General features: G+C 36.9%; 1 protein-coding gene across 1 annotated transcript; it reads left to right on the plus strand.

Moving 5' to 3' along the window:
• Positions 1 to 69: 69 nt before the first annotated feature.
• LOC115443670 (Usher syndrome type-1G protein homolog) lies at positions 70 to 19,066 on the plus strand. Its single transcript, XM_030169159.2, is given in 10 exon segments — positions 70 to 440; positions 6,235 to 6,378; positions 11,018 to 11,063; positions 11,065 to 11,240; positions 11,831 to 12,054; positions 12,352 to 12,512; positions 13,764 to 13,954; positions 14,260 to 14,382; positions 15,547 to 15,677; positions 18,147 to 19,066. Coding segments are annotated over 10 exon segments (1,491 nt in total). The 5' UTR covers positions 70 to 417; the 3' UTR covers positions 18,419 to 19,066.
• The last annotated feature ends 1,879 nt before the right edge of the window (positions 19,067 to 20,945 follow it).

Here is a 20,945-nt window from a genome sequence, read left to right on the forward strand (position 1 = left end):
TAGATGGTGTTTTTAAAACTTTTCAAAGAAGTTCATTGAACGTTTGCGAGCTGTCAAATACGAATTCATTGTATTCCATTTCATTTTCATTCAATAAAATAGAGAACTGTCGTAAGTGTCGTTACACCTGTATGAAACAGGTGTTTCAAATTGAGTATCGTTTTAATTGTGCATAAATAAAATTAAACTACATAAAAACTTAATCTAAAGTGTTCTTTATTTGTAATAATCAAATTGGTGTAATATATAATGCGCAGACTTTTATATTTTTCTGTGAATAAGTGAAGTGTGAAAAAGTAATAACTTTCCCTGATTTGATAATTTGCCGATGTTAAATTTTACAGAACTTAAAAATGAGTTGTATTAAGTAAATCTCTGTTAACTTTAAATTATTTGCGGCAAATATTTGTATTAAAAATGACCACCGACAGGTTTCATAAGTAAGTATAATGATTTTGTTATCTAGTTCGTTTGCAAAAATTAGATAAGATTAAGCATTGTGAACTATCGGCAGGGGCTTTTATATTTATTTTCCCATCTAAGTAACATTATTTATTCAGATAAATAAATTATTATAAAACCCTGTAATACATCTTTCTTACATCCTCAAATGATTCTCGCGATATTATCATAATTCCTTCTTAAATTTAGAGTTAATCTAACTAAATAAGTACCTACATCTATAATGTAAAATTGTTATCATTTCACATATAATTTCACCCAACAGAATAATTTTACTTTCTAAAACATTAATTGGTAATTTGACTTAAGTATGTTGTCACTTACTTATTCTTAGTTAAAAATATTATTTCATTTAATAAGTTTCTATGACCTTAGAAACATTTTCCAAGTTTATTCTTTGAATTCTTACGAGATCTCACTCATATACAGCTTAAGAAGGATGTAATGCAGCCATAAAACGAGCCAGTATTATGTGTCTATTTAACAACAATAGCAATAATTAAATTTAGTTATAATACTGGAAATTCGCATACTATGAGACTTATTAACCAAAACTAAGTAAGAATATGTAGAATTTGAGAGATATCCATTACGACAAAAATTTGTATTCGAAAATGGGCTGTAATATAATTTTATTAAATTAAAATGCCTATTTTGTATAAAATTGTTCTTGTTCTAAAGAAGTTTTGAGTCATGCATTCAAAACGTGTGAATTCAATTAGTACATTGAACCACCTTCCTGTTTAGAACAATATGTGATGCGTATCTCCTATCTGCATTGGACAATGACTATTTGCTACATAATGTGGATTTGATCAAGCTCTTTGGTTAATATTATTCACACCATGGTGTATCTATTGATCTAAATTTTTGCCAATATTTTTGCTGCTATACTCGGCTAAAAATGAGCTCACAGTGTTGTAAATCAGCATATTCTGTATAGTTCAGCCTATCAATAGCTAATATAATAAAAAAAAATTAGGTAGATATTGTAAATTTGACTTTTGACCATTGGATGACCAACAACTCGGTCCCCCCGTGACCATGAAGGCATCAAAGTCTTGGAAACATTGGAAGAAAATTATAATATAAAAACTGTATTAAAATTTGTAAAAAGTTTTATTTCAAAGTCTAACATAAGCATAACCATAAGAAATCATTACTTTATTCTATTTTTATTATAAAACATAATAATTCCAAATTATAATAGTCAAACAAATAATTATCATTTAGAAAAAGCTTGTTATAAATTGAAAGAGTAAAATAATTACTTAATAGGCAACTTATTGAATAGATAATCTTCAATCTCAAAGGTTCTTATTCTCCGATTAAATAATGTTTTGTATTTAAAAATTATATGAAACTGGATTTTGTCTCTTTTCATGTCAGTGAGAAATAACAACATTTCAAAATGATAACTGCCAGATTATATGTAAGGGATGATCCTTGGGCGATATTAGTAAATTCTTTGGAAAGCTGCAATATCCTTGCACAGGAATATGTAGACTTTTTTTTGCTCTGGAGAAATCCACAAATACATAGAGTGGTAAGCATAAGCTAATATAAGAACAAAAACAGTTTTCCGCTAACATCTGTCTATCAATATTATTCAAACGAAATGCGTTTGTCCACCCGCCACCTTCACGCCCATATGCACATGTTGAAATAGGGTAAAACACAAACCTTGGCATTACCAACTTTATTTCGTTAGTCATAAACATCAAAGTCGGAACTATATGCGTTATCAGCTTATCGATTGTCAGCTGTCGGCTCATGAGGTCGCCCTTGGTGATCGACCACCATAAACGAAAAAGGTCACTGACAGCGAAGGACAATGTACAGAAACGTTTTAGGTGTCAGTCGCGAAGGATCCATATAACCAGATTCCTACCGGCTTCCCTTTATGTTGGATCTATTGTCATTAGAACGATTTGCAGACTGCATTTATGCATATTCGTAACTATGTTTTGTGTCAGGTTCTCTTTCGAAAAATTTCACATTTCGCTACTGATAGGTGTCAATATTACCTTCAATTAAATTACCTTTTTTTATTGCTTTGAATGACGAGACGAGCCTGCCGTTCGTTTGATGGTAAGCGAAGCAACCACCTATAAACAGTAGAAGATCATCCAACACCTTGAATTACGAAGCATTGTTTGGTATTCCACTGCGCTCGCCATCCTGAGACGTGAGATGTTAAGTCTCATTATGCCCAGTAGTTATACTGGCTACAATATCCTTCAAACCGGAACACAATGTAACAGCGATTACACACTGCTGCTAGGCGGCAGAAATAGACATTGCGGCGGTACTTACCTAGGCGGACTCTCACATATGAGAGACCTACCACCAATAACAGTACCTACCTTTTGAGAAATCATTTTTATTTAGAAAATAACCAAACCTTCAGTCTTATGCTTTGCGCATAAATGGCCAGTAGAATTTGACCTAGTGGTCCACATATTATGTATGTGAAATGCAAAGATATTATAAAAAACAGGCGCAGGTTGACTACGCTGTTCGCATCCTAAAAATACCAAACAAGTAAACTTGTACGTATGTGGTACGTGTAAATAATATGTTATTGAAATATTCCCGTCTAGGTCATAGTGATTGTAGCTATTCTAGGTTTACCGCTGTAACTGTTTCGACGTATTTGTAATGACGTTTGATTAAGAAAAGTGATTACAAAAATTTCGAAATTCCTGTAAGAGACCATTAAAATTACGCGTTACATATTTACTTAGGCAGTGAAATACATTAACATTCCAGACCAGTAGGGGTAGAGTATACGTCAATACCAGTAGGTTATAAACGAAAATTTAAGAAGACTAAATAAGAAATTATTTCATTTCTGACCATACGTTTGCTATTAAGTGCCTATATCTATTAAGAGCTGATTTATACCTATAGTATCAATTTCCAGGCCAACATCAATACACTGTAATACCTTTTATATTTCAATAGCTTTCACTCGCGGCTCCGTCCGCATGAAAAAGTTTTTCCGGGATAAAATTCCCGCTTTATATTTTCCCGAGATAAAAGTAGCCTTAAGCACTCAGGAGTAATTTAGCTTCCTATTAGTGAAATCTAATCAAAAATCGGTTTAGTAGCGTCTGAGATTAGCATTCAAACAAACAAATTCATCAGACATATTATAGATGTATAGCAAATCTCATATCTACTGACAAGTACTAATATACACTAAGATTGTTATATTTAAACACGTAACTTACAATGAACTCTAAGACCCTATTATCAAGGCTACTTATGGAGTCAAACATCAAGTGTAACGTTAGTTAATAATTGTGTTGCTGGTCTTGGTAATTTACTTTTAAACACAATACTTAAGCTGTGAAGAATAATCGTAAATGTTTTCGCTACTAACCACGCAGTGTAAGTCAAGATTTAAATATTCGTGGCATCAAAATGATTAAATTCCAGTGGCGAAGAGTAACATTTTCTTAAAGGGAACTCGACACAACATAAAGATACTAATAATATGCATAAATGCGGTCTGCAAATCGTTCTGATAACAATTAGATTTTACATAAGTTACGAAAGAGAAGCCGGCACGAATCGGGTTATTCCAATGAGGTTTTACATAAGTTACGAAAGGGAAGCCGCCACGAATCGGGTTATTCCAATGAGGTTTTTCATAAGTAACAAAAAGGAAGCCGCCACGAATCGGGTTATTCAATGAGGTTTTACATAAGTTACGAGAGGGAAGCCACTACGAATCGGGTTATTTCAATGAGGTTTTACATAAGTAACAAAAGGGAAGCCGCCACGAATCGGGTTATATAGACTCTTCGCCATTAATTCGTTTCTAAAACCAACTGGACACAAGGTGGCAAATAAGAGTTAATGATGGCCAATTTGAAAGCAAAGTTACGTTTCCCTATTTTAATTTCTTTAACAATCGCGTGCCTTGATGATCAATATTGTGTAAAGCGTCATTGTCTTCTACTTAAGAATATTATGTTAATTAGGGATTTCTTTTAATAGGTCATATTTAATAAAATCTATTCAAACATACAATCTTCGGAAACATTCATATTTATAAATTAGAAAGGTTAAATTGTATATTTTCGTTTACTTAAACATTTTTTGTATTTAAATCATCAGCATCTCAGTTCGGTCTCATATCTCAGTTTAAATCCTGAAATGATAAAACCTTACTTACAACATCACTACTGCGGCACAACTATGTTGGTACATTTTAATGGTATGTTGTCAGAGCGGTACCGTGGTAACTGTCCGCATTGTTATATAAACACTTTCCCTGTCAAGCGGAAAATACACCATAGCGAGTTGAATCCGAGTACTCAACATTACCAACCATTAACGTTGCGCGTGACAAGCGAAAATACTTATTTACGTCTAATTACTGCTTCCGTTGTTTATTGTGTGCGTTTTTATAGATTCATTTTAATTAAACCGTCTTTATTTCGATTAAATCTTCATTTTAAGTGTAATGATCATTACATATTATAGCGCGGGTAACCTAATTGGGTGTGAAACGGACTGCTGAGACAAATGTCCGCAGGTTCAAAACCAAGGGCACACCTCCTCTGATGTTTCCAGCATTATATATGCATTCTTTATGAATTATCGGTTGCTTTAACGGTGAACGTACGGAAAACGTAGTTAGGAAAGCTACATACACTCTAAATTCTCTATAGGAATTTTGAGGATGTGTGAAGTCTAACAATCCGCACTAGGGCAGCGTGGTGGACTAGGCCTAATCCCTCTCAGTAGCAGAGAGAGTCCATGCCCAGCAGTGTTACAGTATATAATACAGGGCTGATATTATTAATCCTGTGCTCCATTTACTTTATAATCCCTAAACCCGGCAAGATATAAGTAGAAAATACTCCAACCAACAACAAAACTGAAGATCGATTTAAAGATATAAAAGAATTTAATCTTAGCATGATACGGATCTCGGAATTTACATTGATTATTTCAGGTTTAGTTAACTGCGTATTCACGAATGAGGCTCGTCACAAACTGTAGTCTAGACTGAACCAAACCCAACTCATAATAACGTATTAATTCATATCTAAAAGCATTTATAGTCATCAAATATGTGTCGTATTCGTTATCGCAATTTTATTATAGGAATAGATTATTGTTATCGATTAATGTTATCGATAGCGAAATTTCGATATGATTTCAAATGGATATCGCTGATCATGTTCTACCTATTTGTTTTAGGATGTAATTGCGATGTCCTCGAATGAATGTCACGTAGTCATGAATAATATACAGGGTAATTTTGACATTGCGTTTCTACAAGAAACCACATACTTTCCTACAAAATAACACTTTACAATATTCGGCCCGTAGATATGAAATAAAACACTGGAAGTTTCGAACGAAATAAGTATTACAAAATTTTAATTTTATATGCCCTAATGCTACTACTCTACTACGACATAACTTTGTCAGTCAGAAATAGACTCACGCACACGCCATATTCGCACTAAGATGTAAAATGATCAAAAAGTCAGGGACTTAAACAGGGATTTTTGGTGACAATATTCGTTAGTTGTCATAACATTAGCAAAGGTAAAACGAGTATGTGGTTTCATCTTAAAATTACCTTGTATATAAACAGTCGATTGATATAAAACAACGAGAAAGTTAATAATAAACAACTTCTTACGTAGTAAGCGTGCAACGCGATGTGAAAACTCATATCTGTTGGCTTACCTTTGATTATAACACAAATTCTTAAACAATAAAATGGTTTAATCATGATTTCAGAGCAGCCAAAGATGGCCTTCTGGAAGTGTTGCGAGAGGCGACGAGGAAAGAATGCAATAACAAGGATGAGTCCGGGATGACGCCTACGCTCTGGGCGGCATTCGAGGGACATATTGAGGCGCTACGATTGCTGTGCGGGAGAGGGTACGTCCATACAAGATAACTTATTTTTTTTTTTAAGGACAATATTCTTCAAACTTATCGGCCTTTATTTCTTTAAATATATCTACATATTTTTTATATTTTTATTTTTAAGGACAATATTTTTCAATACTTTAATCCTTTAAATATGTACCCGAGTATAAAAAGAGTTTTATTTTTTGTATAAGTAATTCATTTTCATTTATTTTGTTAATTAAGGAAGCCACTGACTTTCGTAAGACAGGTTCACACCTAGTTCAGAAGTCAAGGGATTTAATTTGTAGTGTTAAAACTTGTTGGAAAATAAATATATTATTATTATTTTTACCCATAAATCAATTTCGTCTGTTATGTATTTTCGTAACTATGATAAATACGTGAACTAACATAGTTTTTACAGTTATATACTTGGAGAATATAATTAATAATACGCGTCATATATTAACAGTAGATAAATATCTAAAATTGATTTACTTTAAGTTTTCTTTCCCTATTCATTTATAGAAAAGACGGCATAGAACACAAGACTGATAAGATCTGAAACATTTGTTGATAAAGATCCAATGTCATTAAATATGTAAGGTATTGTTGTTTCTTGTATAGGCTGCTTGGTCATACCGAACGTGAAGGTAGACCCGTCTACCGCCATTTTCAATAATACGATCCCAATCTCTTTTTCAATCTATCTCCAAATGGACCAATCAGAACACAGATTTTTCGACAAGCTTACAAATTAATTATTTTGATTGGTTAACCCTCGGAATCGGATTGAAGATTGAGATTCAAAAATGGACCAATTAGATAAGAAGATTTTTCGACAAACTTACAAATGAGTTTTTTTTATTGGTTAACCCTCAGAATCGGATTAAAGATTGAGATTGTTTATTGAAAACGGCTATTAATCTGTTTTGGAGTCCAAAATTCCGCTACCCATATCCGCAATAGACCTTCATACTTTAATTTTGCTTACCGGGAACAATCGTTAAGGAAAAATAATCCATGTGCTTAGTGAATATGACTTAGCAAATTGTCGAAATCACCTAAAATATTTTAACAACCATACGGTGATAATAAGTAATATAACGCTCATTCTTTACAAGATATATGAAGACAGACACAATCTTTATAAGACACAAACACCGCTGAAACGCCGTCATATAAAAATAATTTATTAAATTCTATCGTAGTCATGCTGGGCTTCTTATCTTTGATGCATTATTTGCGTTTTTTTTTCGAATCTTGGGATTCTTGTGGTTTGTTGTAGAATGCAGTCCAGAATATAATTCTCACAGAGCGGACATTTATGCCTAATAAGCCATATCGATATAAATAACAAACAAACATCACGTATTAATTATCCCCGAAGGCGTATGCAGAGGCTTATCATCAGGGCTCTCATTTTTCGCCAAATGTGTTCCGTCCCATGATGTGATAGGGGGCGAGTCTATCGCCATATCGGTCACAAATTCCAGACTCCGGGCTGATACTGAGCAGAAACTCTCAAATACCACTTTGGCCGACCCGGGATTCGAACCCAGGACCTCAAAGCGCTTGCCGCGCATGCAGTAGGTACAACCGCCAAAGTACGCCACCAAAGCAATCAAATATCGATTGTGACATAAAAACTTTTTACTTATCAACAGATTGTATGAAACATTCTTCTGCTCCCAACATACGGCAGACAACTGTTTGGTAAATGACACCCGACATCCTTAATGTTCAAATACCTTAAACATTCAAATCCGACATAATGTGTCCGATTTGAAAAAAATGTCCACTTCGTAAGAGCTGTCTGTCTAATATGCTACTAAACTTTATGCTTGTGTAGTTTTTAGGAATGAAAATATATTAATCTACTACATGCTTGAAGTCTATCAATCCGCACTGGGCCAGCGTGGTGGACTAAGGCCTAATCCCTCTCAGTAGTAAAGGAGGCCCGCGCCCAGCAGTGGGACAGTATATAATACAGGGCTGATATTATATACTACAAGCTTAATCCCTCACTTATCTAAGCATACAAGAATTTTCGATAAGTTTATAATTAAAATAGCCTTGATAAATGGATAATTGTAAGAGAACTTGATGAGTCAGCTCAGTTAGTATCGTCATTCGATTACATGACGTGCGCAATGCACCGCCACGCTTAATTATGATTGACTAGCGACTTACTTACTTACTTTTTTTTACGACTTACTTTATATGTATCCTTATATTATGACCAAATTACACAAAATCATTATAAATTGTAGCCTATGTGTTATTCTGATGTATAACCAATATTACTGTAAAGTTCCTTTCAGTAGTTCGACCTCCTTTTTCAGCCGGTGTTACCCGGTGCGTCACCGATGCTATCATATAATTAATACTATTTCAAAAACACTTTAAACCTGCCGTAAATTTTTACTGTCTACATTTTTTAATATGTTACCGATTAAAATTATCTCTTATTTAAGTTATAAAAAACGAAATAAATTTATATCGTTGTAAAATAATGTTTCAATTAACAAACTTATGATTTATGTTTATTGGTGGGTGTGTAAATAATTGTTAGACTTCATCAAAAGGAAGCGATTAGGTTTTTTTATAGTCTGTTTCGGCTTCTGAGGGTTATATTGTCATATTGATGCAACTCAATTACGTTCTGAAGTGCGATTTTAGCTGAGACGCTGTTAAATTAAGGTCAGCATCTTAAGATACTTGCTATTTAGTAACATATATTAACATCAACTCAAATCATATCTTAAGTTACAATATGACATCCCAGACTCAGCAGAAAAGAAGCCTTTAAGTTACAGTTTAAGCTTGGTTTATTAAATAGTTCAATAAATTATGAGATCAACTTTAAGTTGAGGTTTATTAATACGGACCGATAACATATTGACTGATCTTTAAAGCACCTACTGACGAGGAAATATTCTTTGAAACCGCTCCGAGCTCTTGTAGACCTTTGAATCCCCACTGTAAAGAGCTCCTGTTCCTGAGAGAGATTCCCGTTCCTGGGAATAATCTCTTCTATTAGTAAGGATAATTTAGGATAACAGTCTGTATCCCCCGTGGTTTTGAAACCATGAATCTCTTCATATCGCTTGCGATTAGGGTCTTATTCAATATGAGCATGCAGGTCCAAATTCCCTACGCTATCTGACAATTTATTGCTTGATAATATTGTATCTCATGTATTGATGCGGTATGGGCGATATAAAACAATTAAAATGGTGAAGTTTTTCGTTTTGAATCAACAACGCAAAAGTCTCCGATATTATTACATCGTCTTACTACATCGTGGTAACCACAACCTTCGTATATTTTCTGAAGTGTACGTGACCCTTGTTGTACATACTCCTTTTTTTGCAAGGAAAACTCTTTATCGATATCACTACTGGGGCCTGTTCCCAAATGCCTTTCTACAATCGTTAAAGCTAACGTTATCGATAGGATATGACATTTCCATACATATATTCTGTATTCTATTAGTGTAAACGATTAAACGATTGTAGAAAAGCATCTAGGCCACATCCTCTAGAAGTAAAAGGAACGGTTAATTTGGTTTTTCCGATCTTACAGCCCAATATCTACACTCGGTACTACGGGTAGCATCATCCAAGCGGGCATTAGACAGAGTCCCTAACACTATACCGGCATACCAACCAAAACACGCGGTTGATTTCTTCGATGCAAACGAGGCCCTGTAGTATCTTGTACTAAGATAGTTGCGCGGGAGTTATGTATAGTATGTCTTATACACAACTCCCTCGCATGTATAATGTGTCTTATATCGGACTTGTATACGTTACAAAAATCCTTTAAAATTGTAATGCACAATTAAGGCCTAAAAGTCCAAACGCAGGCTTACGCAACGCTCATTGAATAAAGAACAAACCATCCAACGGTACATAGGTGTTTTACCTAAATTTTACTCAACGCAGAGCGGCTCGCTTTCACTCTTAAATATAAATTTTAACGCAACATTTATTCTGTTTAACTGAATGAAAGTAATGCTCATTATTTCTCGCTCAGTATCCGTTCATTATTTTTGCTTTGTAGCCTGCCGATTTTGAACTGTAATTGGATCAGTTTAACGTTTTTTTTGCATTCCTTTTCTGCAATTTTAATTTTTAATTGTCTTAGTGTAGTAACACCATGCAATCCCCTTATTCTCAGAAAAATAATCGATTAGATTAAAAACATCTTCCGTTTCAATTTACTATATTATTATCTGTATTTTATTTCTTTTTGCCAAGTCTACGCTTCGCAAAGTTTTTTGTTTCCCTGAAATGGTGCTTTTTTTGCTATCGCACGTCGCCTTTATGCAATATAATCTGTGGGTCCGCACAGGGCGCCAAAAAGTGACACTACTCCACTGCGGCAAATATAACAGTTAAGATAGTTGTTACTATAAAAATACATATTCCATAATCTAGTCAAATATAACGTTGAAAATAAAACAATTATACGGATTTTTTCGCGGTTTTTATATTATTATTTTCTCCCGACGTTTCTAAAACTTTGCAGCCTTCATGGTCACGGGGGGGACTGAGGTGTTGTTCATCCGTAAAATCAAAGTTACAATATCTACCTACGTTTTACAAAATGTCTAATGTTCGCGTAAACATAATCATTATACAAATATTACGTGTTCTAGTGGTGAGCCTGACAAAGCCGATTACTTCGGTAACACAGCCCTCCACCCTGGCAGCAGCGCGGGGTCACAAGGAATGCGTCACTTTCCTCGTCAACTTCGGCGCCAACGTCTTTTCCATGGATGTGGATGGACACACGGCGCAGGAGTTAGCGGCCATCAACGGCAGAGATGACATATTACTGTATTTGGATCAGGTCACGGCTAAATTAGAGAATAATGATAAGTAAGTACATAAAATTAAACTATTTTTCGGTTTTTATATATTAATTTTCCCCCGACGTTTCGCCTTCGTGGTCACGGGGCGGACTGATGAAACGTCGGGAGAAAATTAAAATAAGAATGCCGCGATAAAATCTGAAAAGCAGTTAAATTTTAATGTCTAACATTCGCGTAAACATAAGAAATCATTAGACAAGTACATAAAATAGTAGATACAAATGTATAAATACACACAATAATCAAACACATTGTCCTGACCTACATCAAAATGCAAGTCTGAGGAAAAAGTTCTAGGTAATAAAAGGTCTTTCGGCTTTGTTACAATCAGGGCGTAGCATACAACCCTATCAAAATGAGAGACTTTATCAAGAAAGGAAATGAAATTCCTGACAATGCAAGTAGGCGTTTCTTAATTAATTAGTCTGGTACACAAAAACACAATGTCTATACATAAGGTTCAGATTATAATTCTATGCATTATATTAAAACATTTCTTTTGCTGAAGCCAACAACATAAATATTCATAAATCGTTAATTATAAAAATAAGGTGACTTTCACCACAAAAATTCCACAATATCACTTCATTATTACAGAAAGAAAGCGAAATCATTAAAAGAAAAAGCCAAAAAGGATTACGAAAAAACTAACAAGCAGTATCAAAAACGGCAAAGTAAGGCTGAAGTGATGGCGGAGAAGGAACTGAAGAAGTTGTCGAAGAACTGGGAGCAAGGGTACGAGGAAGTGTCCACGATGCCGCACCGGCCTAGTAACGTCCTGCTCGCCCTCAAACACAAGATGATCAGGTCCACAAGCCAAGGTATGATGTTACACTTGGAAGAGAGTTTGGGTTGTTTATAATATGCAAAAACTTTTGAAAGTTATGGCATAAAAAACTAAACGTGTGTACAAAATTTCGTTTTAATTGGTTGAGGGTAACTGCTAATTCATTAGTAAAATGTGATTCGAATATACATACAGTGTTCCTGACATTAACGCGTTCAAACAAACAAATTCTTCATCTGTATATATTAATTTAGATAATTGTATTCCTTTTCATATAGACGAAATTCGGCTAGGAGGGATTTTTCAAAAATATAAATGAAATTGTTTTTAGGCAACCTCCTAGCGGACGAGCAGCCTCGTCCCACGTACAGCACTCTCGTGGGCACCGTCAACTCGGGCGCTCGGGGCCGCGGCGCCGTCTACAAGAAGGCGCTCGCCAGCAAACTCCGGAACAACACCATCGGCAGGAACGGCGCCTCGGACGACTTCAAGGTATGCTATATTACCGCCCAACAAACTAGGGCAAAAGGGTCCACTAAGGTTTCTTAGACCGGCCCTTGGAACCCTTCTCTGATCAACGGCCTTCGGTTTTTTTTTTCATAAATTTTCGACGCACCAGTTACAGGAATTAGCAAAGATTTACGAATATTTGATTTCTAAAATAAATTTTATTGAAATATTGAAACTACCGAAATGTTAATTATTAAGTTGTCTATTTAATAGTGTTTGCAAATTTAAATTATGTGTACTTTAGGGGGAAATGCAGGGAATTAACGATTTCAGTGGTATTTTTATTGTGAAATTAATAACATAAAAAAATATCTATATTCTGCCTTCTATATTATTTTCAAATATTTTTTATTCGTTTCCCGTAAATTGTCTTTTGAGTTAAGTCACCTTAGTTCTATATATATAAAAGATCTAAACCGAATACATAATATTTGCTTCTCGCACCTGTAAACATTATGTCTTACTTGTTTTATCGTTAAGAGGTGGTTAAGAATTGCTTAAATAGCTGTCAAAAACATCACCGGTTTCTTAGTTTAAACCTTATTAAGAGGCTAGATGGCGGGTTTTGACAGCTGATCGAGTAAATTTGTGTTTTAACTAGGCATAGCTTTGCGATTTTTTTATAAGTAAGACTGAATGTGTCTCAATGATCGAATAGAACCTGCGGCCATCAGTTTCTCAACCAGATTATCGACCGCTACGCTAAAGAGGCTGACAAATGTAGGCTAAACTAACAAATAAATGCTTTATGTCGAGTACAATCAATAACGGTGCTTAATTTCTAAATATACAAGTGTCATTATTTGTATTATGTGTTGTGGAAACAAGGCTAATATACTAAGGGTTGTCAATATTATTCGTGTTTATTATATTCTTGTACAAACATACGAGTTTAATATAAAAAAAATATATATTGTATTTTTTTTTCAAAATAGTTAAAATAGACTTTAAAATGAAATTGTTTGTTATATTCGAGATTATCAACCTAGCATGAAAGCAGTAGTGGCCATTAATTATATTTTTAATTCTTTAAAGCCAAGTTATACATTACATTTTAATTCAAATCTTACTTTATATGAAATTTGGCACACTGATATATTATCATGCCCTAATTAACACACGCTACTTTTATCAAAAAAGAATCACTAGTTTTAATCCGCTATAGAAATATGCAGATAGAGTTGCAAGCAATGAAAAACATTGTTGACAACCCTAAAAGTAAACTTGGCACAGGTGGGTGAGATCGAGACGACGGGCCGTCGCTCGGTGACGTCACTAACAGGGCTGCGACGCGACTCAGAGGTGATGTACGTGGGCACGTTCGGCGCGGGCCCGCAGCAGCGCGGCGCCGTGGCCGACGTGTTCACAGACGCGCCTGCGCATGCGCCCGCGCCGGTCAACGACGCGCGCAAACCGCTCACCAGGTGATTCCGCCAAGTTCAATTTTGTTATTGTGACGTTAACAGACGACTGACCTGTTGCTCTCGTTATTGAGTGTTAAACATCGAGCGAATACTTTAGATATTTATTTGGGTTTGTGCAAAAAATTCGATTTATTGTGCAGTGTTTTACGTAAAATACCTACATTCTTTTCAAATTGAATTTGTTTCTGTATTTTCAATGCACAAATTGTTATTAAAGTTACACGTGTAATTTACACAATTTTCATTAAACCTTAATATTATCTCTACTTAATTATTCATAAGCAACATTTAAACAATATCTTCAGATCAGCAAGTCAACCAGACTTCACAGCGGCGTTGGCGGACGAGAGCGGCATCGGACAGGAGGTGATGCTGCAGGAGCCGGCCAGCATCTTCGACCGGCCAGGATTCGGCAGCGTGGCTTTTAGGTAAGTTCAATTTTATACTCTCACGGATCTGTTCCTGAGGGGTAAGCAGGAAAGGTCGTGTACATACTGTTTGTCCCTAATTTCGTCTCACGGCATGACCATTATGGTCTACTGTCTATTTAATATTTATTGTGTTACCCAAATTAACTCATTTTTTTACGATCCAATGTAACGTACAATTTTCCAGAATTAAGCTAGAAACTTTAATAAAAAAAATATAAAAAAGAAAATGTGTTTGTTTATGTATCCATCCGCCCTGTGGATTGGGGGCGTTTGGAGAATTCCACCACGGTATCCCCTGCCTGTCGTAAGAGGCGACTAATAGGGGCCACGATGGGAGTCGTCGGCGGGCAGCACGGGGCTGTCCGCGCTAGTGCATTTTTGTGCGTCTGCACAATTTTCGGCTGACCCCCGGGATGGACGGCAGTGTGCAGTTGGCCTCATGCTGCCGTAGACGCCGAGGGCGTCCTTCGGTGCGCGGGGGCTCCTGAGCCCCTCACAGGAGACGGGCCGCACTAGGCGGCACCGCGCAGGGGCGGCTGTGGAAGTAGACTTAGACATTTCCGTCAGAGGAAGCTCGCAGTCGTCCCTAATGCGCCGAAGAGGGCCACCGCGGAGTTTTAGTTGGTATGCCGTGCGTTGTATATAGGTTAGGGACTCGGCCCGGCGGTCGCCTGAAGGTCGACATCAAATCCGGGCGGCGCAATGCCGGGTCGTAAGGCACGGTGACCCCAACATAACCGCTCAGTCGCCCCCCACGAAGGCTGAGCGGTAGTCATAAGACACTTTCTCCGCGAAAACAAAAAAAAAAATGTATCCATTATTTTTCATCGATTGAAATATTTTTATCTATTATTCGTTTTTTATTAATCCAAATTATTATTCTATTCACTAAACTGCCCTTACTTTCTTCTTTTCTCGTAACCATTGGGTTGGTTGTCTAGAAGATATTACCTAGAGCGATAAGACCGCCATTAGTACATTTTTTATACTCGTGTGCAAATATTACATAGGTGGTATTGCAGTATATAGCTGAATGGGAGGCCCATTGTTGCAATAATTGTTTATGTTATGTAGGACTTTGTTTTTAATTTTTTCTTTGTTCTTTCTATCTTTTTTCTTTAAATAAGAATGAATAAATAAAACATGAATATTGTTTGGCAGACGTTCGATAACAGCGACCCTGGGTTCGATGCCGGGCGCGGCGGTGGGCGAGGACCTCTCCATCGGGTCGGCGGGCTCGCTCGCCGCCAGACACGCGTACCAACCCGCGGAATGGACTTCGCCACAATCTGGTAAGAACATTTTAATACTGGTACTTATTGTATCACTACGTAGTATAAAACAAAGTCGCTTTCTCTCCCTATGTCCCTTTGTATGCTTAAATCTTTAAAACTACGCAACGGATTTTGATGCGGTTTTTTTTAATAGATAGAGTGATTCAAGAGGAAGGTTTATATGTATAATAACATCCATTAAATAGTGGAGAAATACTGTTATTTTGTTATGTTATACCCGTGCGAAGCCGGGGCGGATCGCTAGTATTGGATAACGCCCGAGTGAAAAAAAAACCGGTATGAAAAGTAGCCTGTAGCACTGAGGAGTATTGTAGCTTTCTATTAATGAAAAAAAATTATAATCGGTTTAGTAGTTCCTGAGATTAGCGCGTTCAAACAAACTCTTCAGCTTTATATATTGGTATAGATTATATACGTGTCACAATTTTTTATTTGATCTATCGCTGCCTTGGTAAGAGCTACGATTTGATTTGTCAATACAGCGTCATGATCCAATATTGATATGTGATAGGAAATTATTCACTAATTCCACAATATATAGGAAAGTATAGGATAATTTAAAAAAATGGTGTTTGTAGTATTATCTAGTATCAAGTTTTATCTGCTTCAATAGTTTTCCAAAATATTTTAAATAAAGATAATCAGATCAGGCCTTGGTATGGAAATAACTCTTTAAGACGTAATTCTTAGGTCTCAGCCAATCTCTCTACCACACTATTTAAAATATCTTTACTACTTCTTTTTACACAAAATTTAGAACATCAGTGCTACTTATTAATCGACTTCAAAATTCACGAAAGATATAAAAAAAATACCGTTAACCTAACACACGAGTTCTGTGATCGCAAAGTAAACATTTGTTTGGCCGCAAACTGTTTGGAGACAGGTGGTCACGCGCGGTTTCTGTTGCTGCACGTAAATCACGCTATGACCAATAGGAGCGGAGCAGTAATGGCTAATCTCAGGAACTACCGGTCCAAACTGAAAAATTCTTTTTGCGTTGGATAGCCCTTTGTTCGTGGAGAGCTATAGGCTATATATTATCACGCTATATTCAATAGGAGCGGAGCAGTAATGGCTAATCTCAGGAACTACCGATTCGAACTGAAAAATTTTTTTTGTGTTGTATAGTCCTTTGTTGGTGGAGTGCTCAAAGTTATATATCATAACGCTATGACCAATAGGAGCGGAGCAGTAATGGCTTATCTCAGGAACTACCGGTTTCAACTGAAAAATCTTTTTGTGTTGGATAGCCCTTTGTTCCTGGAGTGCTGTAGGCTATATATCATCATGCTATGACCAATAGGAGCGGAGCAGTAATGAAACATGTTGCAAAAACGGGGAAAATTATGAGTTTTGAGAGCTTCCGTTGCCTGCGCTGCGTAAACGGTTAAAGTTATGCAACAATGATGTATGACGGGATTGTTTCACTTAAAAGTTCTAAATAATATAACAAAGCCCCCGCTGCATCTGTCTGCCTTAACGTGTTAAACTCAAAACTACCTAACGTATTAAGATGAAATTTGGTATGGAGACAGTTTGAGACCCTGGGAAGAACATAGGCTCCCGGGAAACTACTATTTTTATAACGGAAAACTTTAGCCTGAATAACTTTATAACGCGGGCGGAGCCGCGAGCAAAAGCTAGTTTATGCTAATTGTCCTAATTAACATAGGATAGATTGATGGAGGTCAGAAACAACATCTAATAATCTTGGATTTATTATACTAATATTATAAATGCGAAAGTTTGTGAGAATGGATGTATGTATGTGTGTATGTATGTTTGTTCCTCTTTCACGAAAAAACTACTGAACGGATTTGTATGAAACTTTACAGTAATATTGGTTATACATCAAAATAACACAAAGGCTACAATTTATAATGATTTTGTGTAATTTGGTCATTATATAACGAAACATATCAAGTAAGTCGAAAAAGAAATTACTATCTTAGCGTAGCCTAAACCGTCGGAGTAAGACAAAGATGATGTACCGTAGGGCTGTTTAGTTGACCCTGGGAAGGTTATAGGTTACTTTCTATCCCGGGAAGATATATAGCGGGACTTTTAGCCCGGAAAACGCCTCGCGAAGCCGCGAGCAAAAGCTAGTTCAATTAATAAAACAAAATATACATTTTTTTTATATATTTCAAATATAAAGTAATGGGCATACAATATTTACTAGCGGCATCCAAACTAAGCTGTGTATGTATCTTAGGATGCCATAATATAGGTTACATAAATACCACGTGTACAAAATAATGCAATTTTTAGTACTTAACTGTGAGCTACATTTTGTATATATATGCCAAATCGTATTAAAGTGAATGGAACAGTGAAATAAAAAATATATATATCTCGTAATTTAAATATGTCTGATCCAAGTTATAGCGAAGTTTGATCTGGTTGATAATAATGTACCCGCTCTATATATAATAGACAATCAATACAATATTTTAATTCCAGAAAGTTCAACTATAACCTCAGACGAGGAGGGCGAGGCTGAGGACTCTGGTTACGGGTCCCTCGAGCGATTCCTGACCGCCTGGGGTCTCTCGCAATACGTGCAGAAATTCAAAGACGAACAGATCGATCTCGACGCTCTAATGCTGTTAACGGAAAGCGATATGAAGTCCCTAGGGCTGCCCCTAGGCCCCTACAGGAAGCTCGTCACGGCTGTCCAAGAGAGGAAACAGGCCCTAACCAACCCTGGACCTATTATCGACACTGCTATATGATTTTAAAGTCTAAAATTTGCCCATATGACATTTGTATCTCTTGCCACGGTATTTTATTTGAAAAATTACTTGACATGATAAATGAAGCCCTTTTATAAATTTAAAGTCAATTACTATTAGGCCAAGTACTTAAAATTCGACTATAAACTTTTTACAATGTTTATGTATAAATTATATTTTATATAAATCATTTAAACCTTTTTTTAGTAATTGCCTATTGGCTCAAACGCACCTTGCATTTCACATTAATTGCTATGAATCAAATTTTTGAACGATAAAATCGTTTTCCATTAATTTATATTTATGAATGTAAAGGTGTTATTCCGTTCAGTAGCTTGTGAGCCGAGCGTGAAGAATCGCTCGCACTGTGTGAGTCTAGTTTTTAATAAAATATATTGACGCTTAAAAAGCGTTCGCATGCAAATGGGCCCAGTGGCCTCATTTAGGCTCCCTCGATTCCAGAATAGGTCCGCGTTGTGTGTGCACTCGTGTGTTTTCATTGTTTGTTTCACCTGCGTTTGTATTGTGATGTTGCAATAATATAATTGTGTCTCGTGATATGTGATAATCATTCCATCCATTTAAACGTCCAGTGTCGCCATATTATATTTTTGTAAAGTTTTGAAATATACATTTTATAATTTTTAAGTCGTGTTTTTATTTGTTTTATCATTTAGAATTGTTGTATTTCACATTGGTCAGAAAATTAAAAAGAATGTAAGTTTTAATTTTTTTATTCTGAAAGATTTAAATACATTTGAAGTGAAATATAAACCAAAAATGTCTAATGTAGGTCCAATAATTATTCTATATTATTAATTTACAAGTTCTGCGTCTTAACTAATTGGTTTCAGTACCTTGACACGTCCTGACTAATATAAATACACATTGGAAACAATTGAAAATATATGTACTAGTACAGAAGTACTGATATCTCATACGAAGGACGGTTCATACGTCGTCAGTCACATCCCTTAGATCATATAAGGTACTTAGCGTGAGATAATGAAACTACAATAAAGAACAAAATCCTTACAATCACTCAGAATCACCTTGCGTTTGCTTAAATTCACTAATGTAATGCATACGTAACCATGAATATTGAACTACTAATTAATCTATAAGTTATACTATAAGATATGTATTTATTCTAAAATTCATTACATAAATGAGCATTTATTTATATAAGAAGGAAGGCACAATATTCGATTACAATTATATAAAATATATTTTGTTCATGGTATCATATTTATACAACCATAAAAAGTTAAAGTCGATTTGATATTCGTTGTTCCCTTAAAAACACCTTATAATTATGCACCTACCTAAAATGTTTTGTTTCATTGCTACACACGTATGTATGGCGGAGTCGTGTACACTTTAGATTTAAATTAGTTTGTTCATCACGTCGAAACGAACCAGCGGGTCTAACTTTACAAAAACAATCTTGACGTCAATTTAAAAATAGCGACAGATTCGTTTCGACGTAATTCAAACCAAATTACAGATAAATACACCTCCCTATTATGTTTATTTATTAACTAACAATCAGCCGACACTTTGTTCGTTGGAAAAATCACATGAAAATATGGAAGATACCAGTGGTGTCAGAGTTTCGTACAGCCGTGCCTCAGGGGCCGGGGAGCGAATTCGTTCGATGTCGTTCGGAGTCGGAACTACTGAACTAGTACACATCTACCGAACCACTCGCGCCGCAGCCCGTATAAAACGTGCCAATACCTACAACTATATCACTCAACCAGATTCGGGCCACCCATCAATAGAGAGTATGCAAACAGTGCAAGAATACAAACTTTTAATACGTAACGCAACGCGTCGTCTGCAACGGCCTTCGGTCGAAACTCGTCACCATTCCATTTCAGTCAACACGACGTCGCCGCTACCCTCGCGGTGGTCAATACATGAACGCCAGATATAAATTGCTATGTTTCGACTTTTTCACGTTGTATTTTCCTCGGTGTTGCACCACGTAGCCGTCGTCGCGGTAGAAGGCGTACTCGGGGTAGTGCAGCAGCGGCGCCAGCGGCAGCGCCACCGGCACGTCCGACATGGAGGCGCGGCGGCCGCGCGGCACGTCGCGCGTCATGTCGCCCGACACGTCGCTCGCGGTGCCGTCGGAGTCCTGCGGCCGCGCGTACTGCGGGCTGGGCGTGGCGCTGTCGCGGCGCGCGGCCAGCTCGTGGCTCTGGTTGCAGACGGGCACGCTGCGGCTCGTGTCGGCCGAGATGTTGGAGCGCGAGCGCAGGAACGGCGCCGTGGACGAGAAGTCGGCGGAGTGCTGCAGGCTCTTGGAGCGGGCGCGCACCGGAGACGACTCGTCGATGCGCGACAGCGTGCGGCGCGGACGGTACGGGGCCCGCGCCGCCGCGCCCGCCAGCCGCGGACGCTTCAGCTTGCGGTGGGAGTTGTACGTGTCGAGGGAGCAGGCGGAGGCCGCGGGGTGCGCGGCGTGTGAGGAGTGCGGGGACAGTGGGCCGGGGGGCGAGGGGTTACGCGCAGGTGCCTG

The sequence above is a fragment of the Manduca sexta genome, chromosome 12 (assembly GCF_014839805.1).
Source record: "Manduca sexta isolate Smith_Timp_Sample1 chromosome 12, JHU_Msex_v1.0, whole genome shotgun sequence".
NCBI lineage: Eukaryota > Metazoa > Arthropoda > Insecta > Lepidoptera > Sphingidae > Manduca > Manduca sexta.